Source organism: Myotis yumanensis, unplaced genomic scaffold (assembly GCF_028538775.1).
Source record: "Myotis yumanensis isolate MYYU_CA2020_CCGP unplaced genomic scaffold, mMyoYum1.0.hap1 SCAF_18, whole genome shotgun sequence".
NCBI classification, from domain to species: Eukaryota; Metazoa; Chordata; class Mammalia; order Chiroptera; family Vespertilionidae; genus Myotis; species Myotis yumanensis.
The window spans coordinates 13,423,272-13,447,790 of record NW_027223769.1 but is presented as its reverse complement, the minus strand read 5'-3'; the positions used below and the strand labels follow the sequence as shown (position 1 = coordinate 13,447,790).

General features: G+C 48.9%; 1 protein-coding gene across 2 annotated transcripts; it reads right to left on the bottom strand.

Annotated features, from left to right (window-relative positions):
• Window positions 1-1,060: 1,060 nt before the first annotated feature.
• On the bottom strand, window positions 1,061-23,359 carry MTHFSD (methenyltetrahydrofolate synthetase domain containing). 2 transcript variants are annotated; one of them, XM_070397934.1, is made up of 8 exons: window positions 23,344-23,359; window positions 22,080-22,183; window positions 20,633-20,746; window positions 17,278-17,391; window positions 14,055-14,145; window positions 9,968-10,080; window positions 9,630-9,755; window positions 1,061-4,652 (listed from the first exon to the last, which is right to left on the bottom strand). In XM_070397934.1, the coding sequence occupies exons 1-8, from the start codon at window positions 23,357-23,359 to the stop codon at window positions 4,167-4,169; spliced, it is 1,164 nt and encodes a 387-aa protein (XP_070254035.1). In that variant the 3' UTR covers window positions 1,061-4,166. The 2 variants fall into 2 exon arrangements, with proteins under 2 accessions (XP_070254035.1, XP_070254036.1); XM_070397935.1 differs by lacking the exon at window positions 23,344-23,359 and adding an exon at window positions 22,708-22,753.
• Window positions 23,360-24,519: the final 1,160 nt, after the last annotated feature.

Genomic DNA, 24,519 nt, shown 5'->3' with positions numbered 1-24,519 from the left:
TCCCTTCCTATTTTCAGCAAGCTCTCTTCTGAACGTGATCTAGCCCACAGGGTCTTTGATATCAGAGCTCAGGATTCCTGTGTACTTCGAGATCAGCACAGAGAAGGTAAAACACTGACACAATTTTTTCATAGAAAAGTGGAAACTGTTTTCTCATACTTTTCAGTACAGAGCAGGTGTTGCCTGAAATCCACTTGTTGCCTGGAGTCAATCTTTTTCATAAATGCTCTTACTTCACATCTGTGTCAGACCCTTTCACTTTGAGTCTCTGAACGGCCCCATGTTGATCTGTTCTCTCTTTATTCAACTGTATTCAGACTGTGTATTTCCTAGAAACTGGCCAGTGGGTTCTCTGTAGGTGCTGCTTTTCCACCTGTAAGCCATCCCACTTTCTCTCAGATCTCAACAGAAGGGACTGTTCCAGTTCAATGGCCCAGCCATCTGAGGGCTGGGAGGAGCCGGCCACGGCTTACCGAGGGTGTTAATCCTCACCCAAGGATATTTTTTCCATTGATTTTGAGAGAGTGGAAGGGAGGGGGAGAGACAGAGAGAGAGACACACCAATTGGTTGCCTCCTACACACACCCTGACCAGGGCTAGGGATCGACCCTGCAACCAAGGCACATGCCTTTGATCAGAATCGAACCCGGACCCTTGTGCCTTCTTCTGTCTGGAGTAAACTCCATAGCCAGGAGCCCCTCTGGAGCAGAAATGGCTGCTTCTCGTCTTCATAAACATGCCCTCCAGCAAGCTCAGTGCTGTGGTCACCCCCGCCCACGGCCACCAGGTCTCAGCATCCGTGACAACTTTTGTCACCTGGGAAATGGCCATCACTACCATCACTGATACCCCTCAGGCCCGGGCCTGCTGCTGCTGCCTCAGACTCTTGCTCTCAATGCAAGGACGTGAGACAGGACCTCAGGTTAGTCCTGAGTTCTGCTGCATTGGAGCTGCTCTTCCCAGTCTGAGAGGTGATCGAGGGGGTCTCTGGTTGGCTGAACCATATGCCACCCCCCCCACCCCCCCGCCCAAAGCACACAATCATGAGCACTTGCTACGTGCAGACCGTACATTTTTGAGGCATTATCTCATCTAGCCTTCACAGACCTATGACCATCTATAGATGAGCAAATAGAGTGCTGAGCTAAGTGACTGCCGTGGCACAGCGTACCTAACACTGGCAAAACTAATGCCCACACCAAGTATTTGTTTCTGAAGCTCACATTGCTAATCCTAGCTGTTTTAAAACTGCAGAGAAGAAAGACTGAAAATAAATAAAAGGTGATATCAATGAAGGCTGCTTGAATGGTGGGGTGATGGGTGATACCCCTTTACACTTCTGATATTCCAAAATTCCCACAATGGCTATGTTTACTTTTATAAACAGGAAAAAATCTAAGTGATGGAGACCAGTGAAGCTCCAAAGAAACACAGACTGTGAGAACAGGTCAGGCGTTACAGACGCCAAAGGGTTTGTCCTAAAGACGAAGCAGCGGAAACACACATAAGCCACATGACTAGTGCGCAGCACAGGAACCGAGCAGAGACCACAGTGGAACCTGCGCTTCTGGGCTCTCAGGGGCCAGCACTCACTGTGAGTTTCTGGAAACTGTGCAGCTGCAGATTTGGCACGAGGCAAATCCAGTGGCAGAGCTCACCACCATTTAGGAAAATACAGGAGGGGACCCACAAATCAAGACAGCAACCCTTATGTCTTTATTTCTCAGCATGTTATCAAGTGATCATTTTCCATTCTTCAACCTCATTATCGTCATGTAAATTATATAATTATGATTCCGACAAGTACTCGAGTCTTGGGAACAAAAAGCTGGGTCCCTAAGCACTTGTCCTGCAATCTGAGTGCTCTTCCTGGCGGCTCTGAGGAAGACTGTCCAGGCCTGCCCGAGGCAAGACGGAGGGGTAAAAGGTGGGTCCACGCTGCTACGTTTGGGGGACTTATATTTCAGGCACATGGTCTTTAGTTTTCCTTATACTACTTCCCACAAATATAAACACGATGAAACTCATTCAGATCTGTTTATCATTAATCTGGATTATTCTGGCTGTGAGCGACAGAATACCCAAGCGACCTGGCTTACCCAAGAGGGACCACTATTGATGAGTGTAACACCGTCCACGGCAGGCTGGCGTATGCACAACTGGACACAGGGCTTCAGGCGGTATCATCATGCTCTCCTTTCCCTCTCTGGCTTGGGTGAATCCATCCACATGTTAGTTTCCCGAGCTGCTATGTATTTGCCAGGACTTGTTCGCAGCCAGGGTATAGCAGGAGTGAAAAAGATGGGCAGTGACACATTTCCTGTTCTGGAGTGCTAGTCAACAGTGAAAACGTCAACAAATCCAACCAAGAACATGACAAATACAAGAGGTATTCTGGGAAAAAAGAAAAACTAAACAAAAGGAAACAGTGAGGAGTTAGGATGATCAGCTCGCTACTCTGGGTTGGGTGGCCAGAGTCGACCTCTGACATCCCTGCTGAACGCCTAGTGACAAAACAAAACCAGCCCTGCAGACGAGGGTGGACAGCATTCAGGCCAAGAGAGAGGAAGCCCAGAGGTCCCAAGGCAGGGAAGGTCCTGGTCCATTTTAAGATATTTGTCTACTCTCATTTTATTCATGACAGCTTGAAAAAGGAGTCTGCATTTAATGAACAAATCTAAGGATGGTGAAACCTCGTTCAAAGTGGAGTCCAGAGCTGGAAGAGAGTTCTTTCAAACGTGCCACTCTATGCACACTACTGACCCCAACAGGAGGGACCCACCCCACATCTCCCATGGCATGGTTCTACTTGCTGCCTCAGCAGGAGGAAGGATTCCTTCTGGCCTAGTAACAGCTCAGCCAATGAAAAGTCACTACACTTCCATCTTTCAGTTTCCTCCAATGGGCTCTTCCTTTACAACAGCTCCTCCCAAGTCCATAAAAGAGCATTCCTCTCCTTTGTTTCTCAAGACTTTCACACGGTTTGCCTCTAGATCCTATGTCCCAAATTACAATTCTTTGTTGTTCCTGAATAGTCCCATTTTGCTAGAGAAATACCTATTTGGATAGATTTTCTTAGAGAAATATCTGTCTATTTGGATAGATTTTCTTTCCGAAGTCTCCACAGTATTTTCATTGTAAAACCAAAAAGGAAATGTTTTTTCCAAGGGAGACTGAGTACCTTAAGAATATTTTCTTGAAAGTTCGTGCAAGGCCTGGCCTCTTGAGGCATAATAATGTACTTAAAATACACAGTAAGGCCCCCTGGTGAAAAAATAAAATTTCCAATGCGTGTACATTTGAAAAAATAAAACCTACACTTAAATGCTTATTTTGACGTTGTGCCCAGGATCAATTGCAAAAGTGCTTCTGTTTAGAAAGCATAGTTCAGCCAAAATCCAGCTTGTTTTTTAGGAACAAGGAAGTAGAGGAACTCGGAGAACATGGGCATTGGGCAAATGGGAGTGCGAGAGCACTTGCGGACTCTGCCTGTGATACCGGCCTGCATGACTCAGTTTCTAAAACCACTGTCTCCTACGAGCCAGCGCTTCCTGCTGTGTGCGTGGCCGCTGGCTGGGGCAGAGCAAAGCCCAGGGGGAGGAGGAGGGCTGGAAAGGTAAGGCGAGGACAGAGGGGAGACGGCTCCACCAAGGGTCCATGTCGCACCAGCTCTCCATTTCCGACACCAGGACTGAGTTGAGACAAGCGGCTTGTACCCAGGAGGCGGAGGTACCTGGCTTCTGCGATTTGAATGCAGCTTTCCCTCCAGCAGTGCCGGGCAGGGTCCTGGGGCATGAGTGCTCCTGTGTCTGGTCCCTGCCGGGGCCTCAGACTCTTCTAATCCACTGTCACCTCTTACTCCCACTCGCTTATTGCTCATTGGTCCCCTAAACCCTCCAACTGCGGTCTCTCCAGAGAACCAGCACGGTTATACCATCCAGTGGGCTGAGGACCATGATAAACAGAACTGAATCCATGGGGCGCTCAGCCTCCGGAGAGTAGGAAGTGTATTGGTCAACTTCCCTCCTCATCAGGAGATCACCAGGAGGCAGGGCCTGAGGCTGTGACTTCCTAGAAAGAACGAACCTGGTCAAAGCAGCTCGTGTAGCAACAATTGGGCTGCACCCTACCATGCGGGCCTCTGGAGGTCAGGTTGTCACCGACGGTCAATGGTCTGGGTGTGGCTCTCTAGCATGGCCACCTGCCGGGTCACTGGCCCTCTGCTGCCGGGCCAGCGCCACCTTCAGGGTGTTGGCACCCAGGTGTAAGCCCTGTAAGCAGGAGAGGGCCTGCTGGGCCGAGGCTGGGTCCTGGAAATGGAGGAAGGCCCTGTGCTGTGGGCCCTGCCAGGTGAGCCGCAGTGGGGCTGCGCCCCGTTCTCGCAGGGCTCTCTTCAGCTCACTCACTCGCGTGTCCCGGGGGAGGTTCCCCACGTAAACAGTGTCGGAAGGCACATCCTCCCCCTGCGGGGAGCCTGCCTCCGGCTGGGCTGGGTCCCCGGGTCTCCTTACAGCGCCTGGCGGAGCTGCGTGCTGGCTGTGGGCTTCTAGGTGTGGGTGCTCATTCTTAAGCGTGACGTCTCCCCCGGCCTGCTTCTCTCGGGAGCGAAGGCTTCTGAGTATTGGGATTCTTCCCATCATTGCACAGCTGATCTGAAAAAGTAAAGCAGTTCCACCTACTCAGGGTGTCCAAAAGGGACCAGACTTGGTCAGGAGGGAGGAGATGAGAATCCCACAGGGGCCTCTGCCACACGTGCTCTCGGCAGCGTCTCTATCTGCACGGTAAGCCACGAGCCCTGTGATGTGGGCCCCCACTCCCTTACTCAGCAGCTCTGAGCCCCTGGCTGAGGGCATGCCACAGCAGCTGGCAAGAACGGGCAGCTTTCTCTGTTCTCCCAGAGGCCCAGGAAGCAGAGAACCAAAGGCCTCCAGCACAGAGGGGGCAGCTGAGGTCACGAGTATGAGGGTCACAGGGTCACAAATGGCATGTCCCCTGCTGGCTCCCCAGGATAATGGTTTTTTTGCCTCCATACCTGTCCCCTCCCCCTGACTATGCCATTGGGCAGGATGAGGTCTGTAATAGGCCACAGGGATCCCCTCCTCCTGCTCCCCACCCTCCACTGAAGGAGCATTTCTCAGAGAAATGTGTCACTGACAACGTGGAAACAAGGCAAATCTGAAATAGAACAGCTCCAGCAATGAGTCTACAATAATACTACACACACACACACTGAAGCCTCAAAGGACAGGACTTCTATACGAAGGACATCTTTGGCTTTTTGGCCTAATCGATCAACATATAATTCCTGAAACCTACAACACAGGAAAGGCAGGTGTCCCAGTAAATGAGGCTCAATCCCGGAGCCGCCTGAACAGGCTGGAACTGCCTCTATGGGCCTGCAGTGTGGAGACCGCTAGCTCTGTCCTGCTGGGGCAGGGACACGGGGGCTGCCCGCGGGTCTGGCTGAGCCTGGACCACTGAGCCGGGGCAGAATTGGTCTCATATTATCAGAGGAATCAGGAGGCAGAAGAGGAACAGAAAAACACTCTTTAGTCCTTTTCACAATCCTCATTCTTTTGTTGTTGTTAACCCTCACCTGAGGATATCTTTTCCATTGATTTTTAGAGAGTGGAAGGGAGGGAGGGAGGGAGGGGGGAGAGAGACATTGATGTGAGAGACACAGTGAGTGGTTGCCTCCTGTACGACCCCTGACCCAGGCCAGGGAACAAACTGCAACCCAGGTATGTATGTGCCTTGACCAGGAATCGAACCTGAGACCCTTCCGTGCTCAGGCTGATGCTCTATCCACTGAGCACACCAGCCGGAGCAACCCTCATTCTTTAGTGATGCTTTCTGTCCTTCTTTTGGGCATGAAGCTTGTAAGTGATTAGTTACAAAGAGGCAAGCAGTGCCCAGGCACCGGCTTCCCCCAGATGTGGGCATGTCAGAGTACAGATCAGCCCATGAGGAGACAGGTGCAATTTTTCTACAAAAATAAATAGTTTTTTTAAAAAATTGTATGTATTGATTTTAGAGAGAGAGAAAAGGGGATGGGGGAGGGGGGAAGAGAGAGAGGGAGAGAGAGAGAGAGAGAGAGAGAGAGAGAGAATTGATTTGTTGTTCCACTTATCCATGCATTCATTGTTGATTCTTGTATGTGCCCTGAACGGGGATCAAACCTGCTCCCTTGGCCTGTCGGAATGACACTCTAACCAACTGAGCTATCCCAGGACAAAAATAGTCTCACTAGCATCAGTGTTCTCGTTATATTCAGAACCATATGTAACTTAGAGCAGTGGTTCTTTTTTTTTTTTTTTTTTTAAATATATTTTATTGATTTTTTACAGAGAGAAAGGGAGAGAGATAGAGAGTTAGAAACATCGATGAGAGAGAAACATCGATCAGCTGCCTCCTGCACATCTCCCACTGGGGATGTGCCCGCAACCCAGGTACATGCCCTTGACCGGAATCGAACCTGGGACCTTTCAGTCCGCAGGCCGACGCTCTATCCACTGAGCCAAACCGGTTTCGGCTAGAGCAGTGGTTCTTATCCTAGGCAGGAACCTTTGAGAGAAGTTGGGGTTCCCTCCCTGGGACTCTCCCACAATTCTGTGTACAAGTCCACAATGTCTGTTCATGGACTTCCAAACCACAAGAAGTGTACAGGCCTCAGGTTAAAAATCAGTGAATTAGAGTAAGATTTACAGAAACACAAGCACCTAAGAATAGCCTAGCGCCTTCTTGCAGACTTCATTTAGTACCTGGTCTAAGTAACACTCCCACCTCGGCAAAGCCCTCTGTGGGTCAGAGCCCTCTCCAAGTGGACACCAGCCTTGCTCCCCGGCAAAGAAAATTTGATTTTCTTTTTTAAAAAAAATGTATTGGTTTTTCATTTTTCTTTTTTTAAATATTTTTTGTATTGATTTCAGAAAGGAAGGGAGAGATAGAAACATCAATGATGAGAGAGAATCATCGATTGGCTGCCTCCTGCGCGCCCCGCAGTGGGGATCGAGCCTGCAACCTGGCATGTGCCCCCCGCCGGAATCGAACCTGGGACCCTTCAGTCCACAGGCCAATGCTTTATCCACTAAGCCAAACCGGCTAGGCTAGGGCTTGATTTTCTTTTATATGCTAATATCACGCTCCACTGAAGCACGCGCTATCAGTCACTTAGAGAAGCCTCTGCGAGCAGCACTCGTCCTTTCGGGTCTTCAGAATGGCACACAGACTCAGCTGCCATGGAAAGATGGTGCAGACAGGCTTGCTCCTTCTAATGTTGCCCATTGTTCAGACACAAAGGAAAAAAATCATGTCTGTGCCATGGGATCTCCACAGGATGTGACTACTCTTTTCTAATCGACAGGAACTTTTGCCCACTGTCCCTCCAAAATTCTTTTGAACTGATTCATCAAAAGGTGATTAAACTCACAGACCTAGAGGCTCTGGGTCCCAAAAAAATCCCAAAGATTATCTAAGTCCAGCCAATCCGACGCCTTCCCATGTCCCTGCTCTACCTTCCTAAGGAGTTCAGATTCCTGTGTTCTTTCCGAATATTTAAAAGCTGACTTAAACTAGTCATAATTAGATTCTTAAGGTACTAGATCTGGTGTTTAGAAAGGATGACCAACAACTGCAATTACAATCAGAGGAAAAGTCTGCCTATATGGATATATGGAAGCGCTAAATGTTAGTCCACCGCAAGCAGCAGCAGCAGGAACCACAAGCCTCAGCAGCCCCTGCCGTCTGGGCCAGGAGAGGGTGACCACCCCTCGCATGCTGTAACTTCTGTGGGTTTTGCCCGGTGGAACCACAGAGCTCCCTCAGGCAGAAGTAAGTGTTCTCAGGGCAAGGCTCTACACTCGGGCGGCAGAAATTCATTGTAGAACATGTCACGTGAAGCAAAAACACATCCTGCTGCACACACCCTAGGGCCAGCACTGTGCCACCTGCAACCAGCTAGAAAATAATGAAATGCTTTAACCCACAGCACACACTAGCGGGAAGTCTACAGCACCCTCGCACAGGCACGTGCAAAGGGCCTTTAGAAACTGGAATGCACAAATGCGTGCTTTTACGTAAAATTGCTTGCTTCAAGAGCAAGATGTTTATTGGGTAAAAGGAATGACAAGCTAACGTCAGTGTAGTCTTCCACACTCCCCCACAAATTCTAAACGGAACCCCTCCCACCCCCCTCACCGGCCCGCAAGGTGGCTCCTGCCAGCTGCCTGCCGTTCTGTGTTCTATGCGGACGGCTCGGGTGACTGCTCCCCACGGCGGACAGAAAGGCCTCTGTGAGCCAACCTACGGCTGCACGTCACACTTGGGACAGACCCACGGCAGTGCTACTGTTTTTCCTGGCTGGCAATTAGGAACATTTGTTACATTTTGTTAACTTGCCATGTGCAATGAAAGATGTTGCTTGTTAATCAAACATAAAAAAATATTTCCACCCTTGTGTAACTAAAAAAATAGTAAAAAGCAATTTTGGTTTTCTTTTATATGCTGCAATCACGCTTCACTGGAGCACACAGATATCAGTCACTTATGTTCTCTTTAATGATTACATTAAAAACCTGTCCCTACAAACACATGTTAAGTCCAATATAAATCAGGAATCTGACACTGCAGGCATCTGCTGCCAACCCAAAAGGAAGAGCTGGGTTCCAGTCATACTCGGCCACTCACTGGCTTTACGATTTTGGATACGCTGCTTTCCTTCTGACCCTCACTTTCCTGACCCAGAGGTAAGGAGACGAGGATGGGCGATCTTTAAAATCCCCCTCGTTCTAAAATGCCAGGGCAGGTCTGAGCCGCTGCTGGCAAAGAGGAACAGAAATGCCATGAGTATTTCTAATGGAAATACAACTCCTCTGGGTGAGGCTAGAGCTTATCACTGATGACAATGCTCTGAGGTCCCTCCAAATGCTCAGGGTGAAAAGGTTCTAGAGCAGCGGTTCTCAACCTGTGGGTCGCGACCCAATTGGGGGTCGAACGACTCTTTCACAGGGGTCGCCTAAGACCATCGGAAAACACATATATAATTACATATTGTTTTTGTGATTAATCACTATTCTTTAATTATGTTCAATTTGTAACAATGAAATTGGGGGTCACCACAGCATGAGGAACTGTATTAAAGGGCCATGGCATTAGGAAGGTTGAGAACCACTGTAGAGGAAGCATGCTCAGAGGAGGATAAGCCCGGACATGGGCTGTCTTCCCCAGATGCCATCCATGCCTCGGAGCGCCCACTAGCTTTCTAATTACAGTACCTCTGAGTATAATGCTATAAACCAGTTGGCAAACGAATCCTAGTCGCTAGCCCTGCTGGTGGATCTGATTGTAATTCCTGCTGCCTGTAGCTAGATGTCTTGTGGAAGGAGACCTTGAACCGGCTGCTAATCAGAACCCCACGGGTTTGCAAAGTAATTCTTAGGTCCATGCCTAGAGACCGTGATCAGGAGCTGAATTGTTGAAAAGCTCACGGTAACTCTAACGTATGCCACTGCAGGCCTGGGGACAGCTGCCACGCCAGAGGGAGGACCCAGGGAAAGAGAGATGCCTCCAAGCTGGGGCCAGCGCAGGCCACGGGAGACTGTGGCTGCCCTCGCTGCCACGTGCTGACCCACCTTAGACCACGTGATTCCTGTTGGCTTTGGGCGCTCACACCCCGTGGTGATGACTCTGGTTGGAGTGAGAATGTAGTCCACTGTGAGGTCGTGATCCTCAAGGAGCGCTTCAGGTATGTCGACGACCTGGGCAAACAGAAGTGGGTCAAGGAGCTGACGGTAACACGCTGAGTGCTGCCCCATCACTAAACAGGTCCAGCCCCGGCTGAGCAATGCCACTCATGACACAGCGCGGAGTGAAGGCAGAGACTGTTCTGCCTCTCCCCACCGACCCCTCCCTCCCCGCGTCCCCCTCTCTCAGAGGTGCACGGTGTGGCTCTGTCAGCCACAGGAAGCACCTGGCAGTCGTGGACGATGGTGACCACTGGCGTCCCCTGGCTGACTGCTCCCATCGACACCATCATGGCATATTCAAGGTCAGCATAACCTTCTCCCTTCCCAATTCTCCAGCCTAAGAGACAACGCAGAGAATCAACATCTGAGTAAGGTCCGGGGAATCACTCAGGAGTAAACTTTTCATTACGTGACAATGAAGGGAGAAACGTGGTCCCCATATCCCTGGCCTTCCACAGTAACTCCGTAGGCGGCCCATTGAGAATGAACTTAAAGAGGAATCAAAGAGGAGTAACAACACTGAATATGTACAGTCGTTAACACACAACGAAGTGAACGTCAAACCTTTTAAACATGCTACAAAAGGAAACTGAGCTTGCATTTATGTGAGCTTTATGCTAGCAGGACTCCATTTAAAAACAATGAAAGAGTTGTTGTTTTTTTTTAATATATTTTATTAATTTTTTACAGAGAGGAAGGGAGAGGGATAGAGAGTTAAAAACATCGATCAGCTGCCTCCTGCACACTCCCTACTGGGGATGTGCCCGCAACCAAGGTACATGCCCTTGACCAGAATCGAACCTGGGACCCTTGAGTCTGCAGGCTGACGCTCTATCCACTGAGCCAAACCGGTTAGGGTGAAAGAGTTGTTTTTAAAAGGACTAAGAATAACTTCCTACTAAAGGCAAAATCTTTTTCGTCTCCTTCCCTTGAAAGGAAAATAAAAGCTCTAAAATCAAGGATATGCAATTTAAAATGGCATAGCTACCCTATCACCCCTACAGCTCCTGAGGGAGGGTGGTGTAAGCAGTACTAGTGCTATTTCTGCTAATTCGTAAATGGTAGCGTAACAAAGGGATTATTATCTGAGGCTACAGGAGGAAAGAACGCAGCAGGACAGTAAGCAGTAACATGCCTCTGGCTCCCAAATTGAGCCAACACATTCCTCTGAGTAGCAGCCCATGACAGTACAGAAATTCTGATTTCTACTTCACATCAGCCTCACCACCGAGAGTGTAAGCATCATTACTCGTGCATCTGAAATTCAGATCTGATCATACTACTTTTACAATTAAAAGCCTTCAACAGTGCAGGCAAAGAAATAAGAGAAAGACAATTCAATAGAAAAATAGCAAAGGATATGAACCGTCCACAGAAAGAGATGGGCAGATGAATAGCACACATACGAGAATGTTCAATTTCACTCGTAACTGATGCAAATTGAAAGGCACATGAAGCCCTGACCAGGTTGGCTCAGTGGATAGAGGGTCGGCCTGCGGACTGAAAGGTCTCAGGTTCGATTCCAGTCAAGGGCATGTACCTTGGTTGAGGGCACATCCCCAGTGGGGGGTGTGCAGGAGGCAGCTGATCGATGTTTTTCATTGATGTTTCTAACTCTCTAACCCTCTCCCTTCCTCTCTGTAAAAAAATCAATAAAAGCCGAAACCAGTTTGGCTCAGTGGATAGAGCGTCGGCCTGTGGACTGAAAGGTCCCAGGTTCGATTCCGGTCAAGGGCATGTACCTGGGTTGCGGGCACATCCCCAGTAGGAGATGTGCAGGAGGCAGCTGATCGATGTTTCTCTCTCATCGATGTTTCTGACTCTCTATCTCTCTCCCTTCCTCTCTGTAAAAAATCAATAAAATATGTATATTTTTAATAAGGCACATGAAATACCATCAGATGGGCAAATAATTAAAGTTGGATGATTCTAGTGATTAACAAGGGGGTGGGAAGAGAGGCAAGGCATAGTGCTGGGGGTGGGAGGTGGGCAGCCTTTCTGGTGGGTAATCTGACAACATCCCTCAGGATTTAAAATCCTGTTCAGCAATTCCTCTCCCATGGACAGTCCCCAAAGGCCCACGTAGGCCATATGACATGATGACACCTCACTCTAGTGCCATCTGTGGGAAGAAACAAAGCCAAACCCTGAAGAAAACGAAATGTCCGTCAGCCAAGGCGATTAACAGGTCAGCCCGGCTGTGCTGCCAGCAAAGGCCTTGGAGACACATCACCCACATGGCACCAAGCTCTGCAAGTGCTGCCGCCGCCCTGTGACACAGACACAGGATGAACACACAACCCACGCAGAGCACATGAGACACCTGTGTCTCAGGCAGTGCGGGTGTCTACACTGACACAGGAACTGCCAGCAGCAGGGTTTGGGAAAAGGAAGGAGCTGCGGGGGTGACGCTTTCTGTGCTGTTCAAATTTCCCAAACACATGCAGGTGGTTTTGTTGCTTTAAGCAGGTAGTTATCTGGATGGTGAGATTTACAAAACATATGCTTCTTCACACATCCGAAGCTAAAAAAGGAAACCTCCGATAATCTTTGAAAGAAGAAATGTTTGCTCACTTTCCATTGCCAGATCAGTACAGTCCAAATCCTGTCACTGGCCTCAAGGCCTCAGGAAAGCCGGCCCCAACTGCAAAGGGCCTGCTCCGAAAACCTGCCACCTCTCCTCTCGTTCCACCTGCCTCGGAAACAACTGGCATGCAAGGGCTAGCCGTGGTGTCACTTCTGAGGTGATGCCCTGCTCGAGGCCCACAGGCCCCTCCTCTGACCCTGCTGCTGCCCGTCCTAACTCCCATCTGATGCCAAGCACATGGTCCTGCAATTCGGCTGCTGTCGGCTCCTCCCACTCACTGTGGGCCCCGGGCAGAGAACACCCTGCTGGCCTGGCTCCTGGTAGGCATGCAGGAAAGGTGTGCTCATGTGCACAGGATAAAGTATCTGTAACTGTGCACAAGAAAAGCAAAACATCTCACATATTAGCTCAGAGAGCTGGGAAAAGACAGTAAGTAAACTGAAGGTGAAGATACTGCAGACCAGCATTAAAAACACCAAGCATGCCGAAACCGGTTTGGCTCAGTGGATAGAGCGTCGGCCTGCGGACTGAGAGGTCCCGGGTTCGATTCCGGTCAAGGGCATGTACCTTGGTTGTGGGCACATCCCCAGTGGGAGATGTGCAGGAGGCGGCTGATCGATGTTTCTCTCTCATCGATGTTTCTGACTCTCTATCTCTCTCCCTTCCTCTCTGTAAAAAATCAATAAAATATATTAAAAAAAAAACACAAAAAAACAAAAAAACACCAAGCTCAATGATTGACTTGGAGCATCTCTCACCAACTATTTACTGAAAACCTCTCTTGAAAACAGAACTTGGCCTTGGCCAATTAATTTCAAAGAGAGAGTTTTGGGTGCCCAGCTGGCATGGCTCAGTGTTTGAGCGTCGACCTATGAACCAGGAGGTCACAGTTTGATTCCTGGTCATATGCCCAGGTTGTGGGCTCGATCCCTGGTGTGGGGTGTGCAGGAGGCAACCAAGCAAGGATTCTCTCTCATCATTGATGTTTCTATCTCTTTCCCTCTCCCTTCCTCTCTAAAATCAATAAAGACATATTTAAATAAAAACAAACAAACAAAAACAACACAAAGAGTTTTGGGGATGAGAGGAGAGAGAACACTTTCCTAGTGGGACCCAAATCACACTGGGAACCACTGACTCCACCCAAGAACCAGCAGATTGTTTTCAAAGAGCATCAGGCTGGGCTGGGGCAGAGCAGTGCAGGGGGAAGAGGTCCCTCGGAAGCACAGGGGCCCACGCCTGAGGGTGCCAGGCAGCGCAGGCGCCACGCTGCTCACCTGCCCGCACCGCGAAGCACCAGGCCTCGCAGCAGGCGCGGGGCCCGTCTTGTCCAGGGCGCTGCTGCTCCATAACAAACACAAGGTGCAGCAGTTAAGGTCTCCCACTCACTGGAGGCTCTCCAAGACCAGCTATTACTGACACACTGCAAATAAACTCAGCTCTGGTGCCAGTTAACTTAAGAACAGAGGGAAACCTTTCACCATCTGAAGGGACTATCTCACTTTATTTTTCCTGTTGAGAAGAGTGAAAATACTGTAAAAGTGTTGAGTGGGAGGGACGGAGTTAACTCTTCAAAATGAACGATGGATGCACTGGTTTTGGAAGCCAGGCATTCGACCAGAGGCTGAAATTCCTTACCGTCGGCGCCCAGAAGCTGAGCAGAGCCAGTGGAAAGCAAGCTGCAGGCCAAGTAGTCGTACTGGAGTTTCTGTTTGTAATCTTACCTTTTTCGGAAACGGCCACGGAGCCCACCACCACTAAGTCCACGAGGACCCTGGCGTCCAAGCCCACGGGAACACTGTAGTCCCTCACGCCCTGCGTGGCAGAAATGAATTTCAGGAAAACCATTTTGGGATAATTTACCACAATGTCTTCCCAGAAAAGATGCCAAGAGGAACTGACAGCACAAATGGAGAGGATATTAACTTCATGATTTTTAGCAAATCATTTCCCCACCCCGTGATCAGAACAAAGGCTGGCGCAGGAGTCTCTCAGAACTTGGTCCAGACCCCTCTGCCCTGTGACCTCAGCAGGAGGAAGCTCTCTGGGCTTCAGTTTCCTCATCTTTAAGACGGGGACACCACCCAGGCTTGTCGGGCTGGTGTTACGATGAAATGCTAACACGGAGGTACAGTATTTGGCACATAAGACGTGGCCACATTAATGCAGCAAGAAAGGCTGGAGGCCATGACCTTCGTGTATAGCATACTCACTTCTGAAATATTACTTATTCAACCAAAATGCACCGAAAATACTCCCATGTGTACTAACTAGTGGAGGCCCGTATTTAACGAATAGGGAAGCTGATAGGCCGTGATTCTGATAACAAGGGCTACAGTTAATCTAGGAAACCAGATCGGAACGATGTTCGGCAAAGTACCTGGCAGAAGCGAATCACTGGGTGTGGTATTGGCCCCTGTCCCCTGTCTACAGCTATATGACAAGCCACACACAGTATCAGTACACGAGATAAGTTTGGGGGACTTCCAACAGTCAAACTAGTCAACAGCCTAGGTGTTCCCACCGCGGGAAAGCCTGTTTTCCTCACTCTCACAGTGGCCATGGAGACAGGCATCTCATGTCCACAGCCCTTGTCCCCAACTCAGTGTTAATGGGCTCAGTGTCGGGCAGCCGTAGTGAGCAGACAGCTGTGTGGAGTTCCTGGGTTGTAACTCTGTCTGTTACAATTCCTCTTCCCTCACTCAGCCAGCCTCACCTGCTAAGCCTCGCCAGACAGGAGTAGACGGACTTATCATGTAACACACTTTTCTGCCTGCCCGTGGGGTGGTTACCAGAACACTCCTGTGTCTGAGCAAATACAACGACAAGGACGACAGACACAGATGACTGGGGCGTGATGGTGGCTGAGGTGGTGAGGACAAACTCAGAGACTCACCTTCCAAGAAACAAGGCGCCCTCGGAGTCTCCTAGAGTAGATGTGCACTGTGGCAGTATTCCTGCCACTGAGCTTTGGCAAACAAAATAAAGATCGCACTAAAATCTGCATCTGCGTGCAGACGTGGCCTGTGTCTCCGCACTTCACCACTTTCCCTATGCCATAAAGTACATGAAATTCTTTTTGCAGCTCATGACTCTGGATCTCTGATTTGGATCCAGTATCTCACGCTATAAAAACGCCCAAACCCTGCTGTTCAGTCCTTATTAAAGCTCAGCCATGAGAACGGGTCTGGCCTCCTCATGGGCCATTATGCTTTCAGGAGTGCGTGTGTGGGACCAGCCAGAGCCGGCACTTCACGGGGAACTACGGGCAGTAAGCAGAGTGGTGGTCCCTTTTCGGAGGGGAGAGGGATGCTGTTTCGGGTGACAGACCACTATAGCAGCACCGACCTGGACCTCGATCCCAGGAAAAGACTCTGTTACTGTCGTGAGCCTATGATCTACACCAGTGATTCCCAAAGTGGGTGCTACCGCCCCCCGGTGGGCGCTGCAGCTATCCAGGGGGGCGGTGATGGCCATAGGTGCATTTGGGGGCGATGAGTAACTGCTATTAAAATTTTAAAAAAATTAATTTCCAGGGGCTCAGTAATATTTTTTCTGGAAAGGGGGCGGTAGGCCAAATAAGTTTGGGAACCACTGATCTACACGGATCACATCCCCTGTCGCTCCAAGAAACGTGGGTTCAAATCTGCAGCCCAGGTTGCCAAAGGCAGAGGGTCACAGGGCTTGCAGTTTTGAGCAGCAACCTGAACCACTGCTGCCTCTTATTCTTCTATCCTTATCTTCCCTTTGCTCCTTTCCCCACACATATTCTATTATTTTACTTTATTATTAAGTACTATTGTAAGCCTCATCAAATTCTATTTTTGGAATACAACAGGTTATCAATAAATATCAATAAAGCATTCAATTTTTACACATTAGACTTAAGTGGAAAATCCCTGTAAGAAAGGAATATCTTGATGCCCTATTTTTTATTCCAGTAAAGTAAGAATCAAATTACCTGGGTCTACTCTAGGAGTCTGAAAAACCACCAAATTCTATTTCTTTATCTGTAAACTACAAGACAAATTCCATTGTAACACACACTAATGTAATAATTACACACTTTGGTTTTATTACATGGTGAGGCATTCAAGAAAATCTTACATATAATATCAAAAATATACATCAGTGGTTCCCAAACTTATTTGGCCTACCGCCCCCTGTCCAGAAAAAATATTACTCAGCCCCTGGAAATTAATTTTTTTTAAATTTTAATAGCAGTTACTCATCACCCCCAAATGCACCTATGGCCATCACCGCCCCCCCCCCATCGCTGCAGCGCCCACTGGGGGGCGGTAGCGCCCACTTTGGGAATCACTGATATACATACACACACACACACACACACACACACACACACATATATATCCTCTTATATACATACCCATGTATACACATATACATATATAGGGTTTCCCTCCCAAATGTATACACACTATGTCTGTAGATTTTATTACATTTAAAAAATGAAATGAATTTTAATAAATACTGCCTTTATAACTATTCAGAGTGTGTATGCATTTTTTATATACATACATATATATATAAGCAATAATTAATTTTCAACTGGTGAGTCATTCCAATTGAACATATTTTGGAAATTCCATCCTGTGTCCCCAATTGCTCTCATGCCCTTTGATAAAAATCTATAGACCACTAAACATCACAGATTAGCACTAGAGGGCGCCAGAGTACCAGGTATGTACTATGTTTTTCCTTTTCTTTCTTAACAGAATTTATAATTTGCCAGCTTGGTGCGAAACAGAAACCAAGTTACAAAAACAGAACCCAGGTATTCATAGTGTTTCTACCTGGCCCCTTAATGGCAGGTGCTGAATACTTTTAACATCTCTGTTCATTTGACTTTGATAGAAATAAATTTCCAGCGTTGTGGTGAATGATAGGCTATCCTAACTGAGCAGAAGCTGCAGCTGAAACACTTACCTGGGAGGTGGCACATTTTCTCAGGATGTCTTTAGTTGCCCCAGGGGGTGGTGTGATCCTATTAAATAACCCTGTTCTCAGTCTCGGTGTTGGAACCAACAATGTTTTTTTGCTCTTTCAAAAGAAAAACAATCGATAAATTACAAAATGAAACAGGAACTTTCTTGCATATGTTTTTAACATTTCAGGAGTGAAACAAGTTACTATTATCTGCAATTTCTTGGTGTGTGCCAAGGAAATTACTTGTTTGCAAACAAATAAATAAAAGCGTGAGGGTTAATTTTATTTAGAGACACTACTTTACCCAGCCTTTCACAGGGCATTTGTTAAACGGCTAATTCTATTTCACTTGCCAATGAAAATTGTGACATGTAAAAAATGACAACACAAATCCAAACAAAGGTCTGTTCTTACAAAATTTCCAACCATAACTTTCCCATGTTCCCTGTTCTCAGCATTAAGTATTAAATAGCTGCTGTTTTAATTCTAAACTAGTCGCTACAGCTACATTAACAATGTTATGCCATCAAGCACTTATTTGCTGTTCAATAAATCACAATCTAAAAGGTCAGCACTTGATAGAATCAATATTATATATTCATCTGTGTCAACAGCCCTTATCTCCTACAGTGGAACCTCGGCTCTCTAACTTGGCTGTTCGAGGAGCGATTTGTTCGAAAACTAAATCATGTTCCCCATTAGAAATAATGTAAATTGAATTAATCCACTGCAGACTCAAATGATTCCGTTTTTGCCTTTCTTTTAAACAGTACATGTCTAATGCACTGTTTAATCTGTAAATACTTTCTTCCTTAAATTTATCAAACCACCCCCTGCTAACCTTAAATGAATTTCTCATGTATCACTGCCCCCAACAGGCTCTCCTGGACTAACTGCCTTTCATGGATTCAATCAACAACAGTTTTTCCACCTATTCAGTTGCCTGTGACTGTGGTGTTGTGAGCACTTTCACACCCTGAGCAACATCAGCACTCTCAATGGCCTCTTTATGTTTTAAAATTGTGCTAAACACCAGCAACAAAAGCCTTCTCTCCTTTGTTTATTGTCTAAGAGACACTTTTTGTCTTGCTGAGGTATCAGCATGAAAGGGCTGTCAGGTTGAAAAATGAAGTTTTGGTTGACAACTGAGATATTTTTTTCTGTGAACCAAATTGGTCAACATGGGAGCCGCTGGAGAAACGAGGTTTGACTGTATTTAGTCTCAGATTGTGAGTGCCAGAGGACACAGGGCTTCTCAGAGCGGGTGCCCTGGGCAGCAGCCACAGAAACCCCTGGGCACTTGCTAGAAATGATTGGAAGCCGGCCCAGCAACCTGCTTTAACAGCCCACCTGGTCAGTCGGGAGAACCACTGCCCACGGGCATCTCTGTGGGCACACAGAGGAGGGCCACAGGCAGTCATAACATTTATAAAATCTTTTGTGTAAAAAATAGTGTGCCTGAGTTTTTGTGCAGAAGCCAGACTGAGACCAATAAAAGACCTCTGAAATCAGTCTGGCTTACTTAAATAAACACTTTTCAACCACAAAGAAGAGTATATCCTACAAGAATGACCACATACCATCCTCCTTTTGAGTGCTAACTCGTGTTGGGTTCCTGGTATTTGCCGTCTCCAGATGACTCTGCTACACTGAAGGTTGATTCCGGTTCCTCCCTCTTTTCTGGAAGCTGCTCACCATAGCTCAGCAGATCTCAATCCTAGATATACGATAGCATCTCCAGACCCACTCAGGGCCTCTGACTCAGAACCTGACTTTGGTGACAGACATCTTCAAAGCTCTCAGGAGGGTACTGACCTGCAGTGAGTGTTGGCAAACGCAGCCAAGGCCAATGGTTCTCAAGCACAAACCAATTCAAGGCCTGGGGTTGGGCCGGGGAAGCCAGGTGTGGTCTGCGGCGTGTGCAGCACCATCCCTGCTTTCACTCAGGTGGGACTGGGAACCTGCAGTTTTATCTGCTTCCTACATGACTGTTAATCCACTACACGAAACCACTGATGAACTTGTAGCCCTAGAGCATAAGGACTATAGGTGACATTGTGTGCTTTTCACCACTACGTCCCTATGCCTGGCAGAGCCTGAAATACAGCTTGGCTATTTATTTCCCCTGAATAAATAAAGTGACATGAGGACTCAGTGTCCCATCCAGTCTCCACCATTCCTGACACGTGACTTGGTCAAGACACGTGACCTCTCTGTGTCTGGTTTCTTCAATGTCATATGGGAAGAGAGCTTTCTCCTACAGGGTTGTCAGCAGGATTAAACGAACATGGGAAAATGTTTAAATAGAAATGGGTTTCATATATCCTGTGGATCCTTCACTGCTGCTGCTATACCACCTCTAGTTCATTAAAGTGCTTTGCTGACCGAGAAAACAAGACTGGCAAGGAAGAATGCTTCCAGAAGAGCCTACACCTGAGGCCTCTTGGGGCGGAACCGCAAACAGAAGTCAGAATCACTTCCTACACCGGAGAGTTGAAAGAACCAGAGCAGGATCCCTACACTCTCCCCATCCTGGTAAAATTACTTTCTGGTACTCCTTCCACCACGTGGGATGGAAGGTGCCCTGCAGAACCAAGGCTTCTCCGGAGGCGCAGGAGAACCCACCGAGTCACCACACGAGGCGAGGGAGGGTGAGGCAGAATTCCAAAGACCCTGCCCCGCGGCTCTCAGCACCACAATTATCAGCAGCAATTTGTTCAGCAAAACATCACCCATTCATAAAATTAGTGGTTATCTGAATGTTATTGCTTTTAAAGTTTTGTTTGCACTTAATTTATATGCTTATGTTCATTTTATCATTGCATAAGAGCTATGAGCATTAACATTTATACCAAGTTTTATGTTTACATTGATTGAATTATAATAATTTAAAGCAACCCTGGAGAATTTTTTTTTTTCTTGAAAGGGGGCCTATATTGTTAAACACTGTTCTAATATATTTTTAATATATATAATATTTTGGGGACCCACCAGATTCCTGACTCATGGGTTATCCCATTTCAAAGAACTGCAATGTTACAAAGGTAGCAGAAAGAATAAACATATTGTAATCTTTCCCTTCTGATGAAGCACATCAGAACTGAGAATGCCTCAAGGTCATCATCTTGCACGTCTTTTATCTTTGAATTCAGGAAACATCCAGGACTCCCGACTGACTGACTGCTGAGCAAGTGAAAGACTTCTGGACTGTTCCTGGAAAAACAACTCCAGGGCATGTTCTGCGTGGGAGGGACTAGAAGAGCTAGCCTCTGAGTACAGGACTGCAGCATTTACCAGCCACCTGGCGAGCGCCTTCCCGTCAGGGCCAGGGCTCCGTGCAGGGCAGTGGGATTACCTGCAGTGCCAGCAGCCGAACGCCTTCCAGCGGCTTGTCGGGGTCCACTTTAACTTCCTGCGTTCTGGCAAAAACTCCGAGGTCTTTGATGCTTTGGCAAGCCAGGTAAGAGCCCTGGGTAGGCAAGCAGACAGAGTTGCACTTACGTCGAGGACGAAGAAGCGAGCGTTTTTCTGGGGAGCATCAGGGTTGACTTTAATGGTCCTGGCCATTTTGAACGCCTCCAAGCGTGGGAAGTGCTCAGCGGCCCGCGAAGCGCCCTGTGTTAAAGGCAACGGCATGTTACTGAGAGGGCAACTACAGCCCGAGCACCTGCTCCAGCATCCCTCCCTGACCGGCGGAAGCACTCATCGAGCGTGAGACAGGATTAAGAGTCACACAGAGAAACATCTAAGACAGCAGTCAGGGTAGAGAGGGGCTGAGAAAGCTGGCTAAGCCCCAATTTGTTACTGAAATAAAACACACTCCCCCCAAGGGTACAAATCATGTGTAAGCTTAATGAATTTTCACAAAAGGAACACACCTGCGAACCACTCCCTAAACCAGGACAGAGCGTATGAATCCAGGTTAGAGCACTGGCCCGGAACCCCCTCCCTCTCCTGGCTGATTTCCTCCTGAAAGATCATCACTGATTCTGTGCACTTTTCATCCGTTCCCTGCACTTCACGTACACCTCTCTCCCTGGAGAAACAAGCACTAAAACAAAACAAAGTAGCAACAAGACCATCCAAAAGAACAGTTTTCCAGAAGAACAGGATGGCCTCGGAACCAGCTCAGCTAAGGACCGGGCAAGGGCTGGGCCTGCTTCTTGGGAGCGGGGCTGGGGAGAGAATGTCCAGCCCAAATGGGGGGTGATGGCATTGAAGCACATGGGCCACGTCCTTCAGGCCGACAGAGCAGTGTATTTTCAACAAGCGCTTTCTTTTTCTCTTGGCAAACATGTATGCCAAACATTAGGGCTGTGCATGTTGCCTTTTTCAGGCACACTAGTTTCTATTAATACTATCACAGAGACACCTCTGATTGTCTTCTATTCTGAACGCTGGGAGCTTGAGGCCCAGCCTCATCAGGGCCTGGTGAAGCCTTCCTCCTTCCAAAGGTGCCAGCAGTGGGCTGACATCTCAGAGCGCATCACCCTTTCTATCCTTGGGGAACCAATTTTGTAAAAAGGCACCACAATAACATGCGTTCGACCAGGATAGACATTTCATTCTGCATCAAATAGTAAACGGTCGACTGAGCACCACGTCGACAAGACAACCAACCAACCCACCCTGCGCAGAAAGGCAAGGGGCCCTGAGCGTGAAGGGACGTCCCAAAACACAGAAACACCCCGCCTGGTGGTTCGAATTTCACACCATGAAACAGGATGGTAACTGTATTACTAATGCTATTCATTTAGGAACACCCCGTTTCCCTTTTGAATGCTCTGGGGATACTTCAGTACCTTAAAGTTGGGAATCCTATGATGGACAGGCCGGGGAAAGTCAGCTATATTTTGTGATTCCATGTAGTCCCAGATCTGCTCCCGAATGTCCTGTTTGGAAACACCTATCATAACAAGGGTGTCTGATTAAACAGTTGCAAGGAATTCCACGGCGCATGCACCCCAGGGCCTCTCCCATGCCTGCTTCACGCACCCTCCACTCTCTACAGGCCAGACCAGGATCTAGGCCTTCTGATCGCTCCATCATAAAATCAGGGTTAGTGATAAGTCCGACACCCATGACAAATCATTGAAGTCCAACGACAGAGTAAACTCAATATAATCCCAAATTTTAACACAACTATCGTAAGGCTATTACATGATCACTTTCACTAACAACCCAGAAGCCCTACAATATCCCTAACAGGATACGGACTGTGTGGAACACAAGAAATGCAGGCATTGGGGCCGGCCCTGGAGAGTCGATTCATCACAAACATCTGAGTGACTCCCATTTAGAAGGCAATGGGCTAATTGGGAGGGAGGCAGAGAATAAAAGGGCACGTCCCTGCCCTTGGAACGTTATGAAAACAGAGGAAATGGTCAGAATAATAAGAGGCGACATATATTAATGTGTGACATGCCCGACCCTGTGCTGTAGCTGCGGGTCAGGTCACCCTGGGTTTCACTCTTCTTTCTCCCTCTGGCTCTGAGCTCGGTCCTGGCACATGGCAGCGTCTCCAAAGGCCTTTTTTCTCACCCCACTGGGTTACCAGCAGCGGTTCGCTGTGCAGGTTTCCTGCCGCACGCGCAGGCATGGCAGGACCCGGGCGCACCATGAGCCCTACGTGATCTCTGCCAGGCAATCCTGCACCCAATCAGCACAGCCCGGGGACCCTGGGCCGAGCCTCCCCAGCGCCGGGGCCACCCGAGGCCTCACAACGCATCTGCTAGGAAGACGATGACCACGTGCCCAGCGTGTCGGTAAAACTGGTGTCGTCCTGCCCCTGCCGCAGCCGCGAGCCTCAGTTTCCCGCGCTGTAAGCGGGGGTGACAGGGAGGGCGGATCTCTCGCGAGCAGCGGCGATGAGTGTGCGGAGCTGAGCGACACCGCTCCAGCCGCAGGGAGCCCTCCGCCCTCCGAGCCCGTGATCGCGGTGTTCCGCCCGGGCTCGACCCCAGCCCTTTCCGCGTGACCCTCCGTCTCTCCCACGGCCCCTCCCCGCCCACTCCCCTCCCTCCGAAGTCCCCAGGCCTCGGCCAGCCTCGGGGACAGGACCCTCACCCGCCCTGGACTCCATCGCGACGCGATCAGTGCGCGACACCCGGGCCGGTCGGCACAGAGTGACGTCACCCGCGCGCGCCCCCCGCCCCCCCTCCCCGCGCGCCCTCCCCCGCGCCTGCGCGCTGGCCGCGGAGCAGGGCCGGAGGGGCGCGGAGCCCTGGCGGCAGCGGCCGGGGCGGAGCGCTGCCTTGGTCTTTCCGTGGAGCCCGTCGGCGATGAGCTTCTGCTCCACGTGCGTGTGCCGGGCGCTGTGGCTACGGCCGTGGACGAGCCCTGGGCTGTGGTAGCGACGCCAGTCCCAACGCACCCGCCTCTTTAGCCCCCCGAGGGCGCCTCCTCCGGGAAGCTGCCCTGATTGCCCCTCCAGGACGACATTCCTCTGCTCTGAGACCTATAGACCCGGCTGCGGCGGGGGCACCGGTTTAAAATGTCAGGTTTTAAATGAATGGAATTCACTGGGTCTGGTCGGGTCCACCCCAGCCCCTGGTGAGTGGTGATAAGGCTCTGAGGCCGCAATTGGAGCCCACACCCCGTTGATTTCACCGTGGCCTCCGCATCTCCTGGCAGCCCGCGTTTGCTCCTCTACATCATTCACCCATTTGTCCTCTCATTCATTCAACACACAGGATGAGTCCCCCTAAGGGCCGTTGGAAGAGATGGGGCTGAAAGGACAACCAAGTCCATGGCCTCCCTGACTCCAGTCTAACAGGACAGATGACGAGGAGGGTCAGTGTGGCCGCAGCATTAGGAAAATAGTCCCTTTCCCCCAGACAAAGAGCAGGGATTAAGCCTCTAGTAACCACTCCCTATGAGTGACTTCATACCCTTAGCAACATGCATAGTGCATTATAAGCACTCAAGAAGTGGTACCCACTTTTCAAAGTTCTTCATACAGTCTTCATACAATCCTTACAACAAATGTCTATCCTTACAAAAAATAGACAAAGCAAAGCAATTTTTAAAATTTTATTTTTATTGATTTTAGAGAGAAGGAGAGTGAGATAAAAACACCAATGTGAGAGTAAAACATTGAAGCCACCTCCTCACACACCCTGACCGGGGATCGAACCCACAACCTGGGTATGTGCTCTGACCAGGAATCCAACCCACCGCCTTTTCGTGTGCGGGAAGACACTCCAACCAACTGGACCACACTGGCCAGGGGTGGACAAAGCA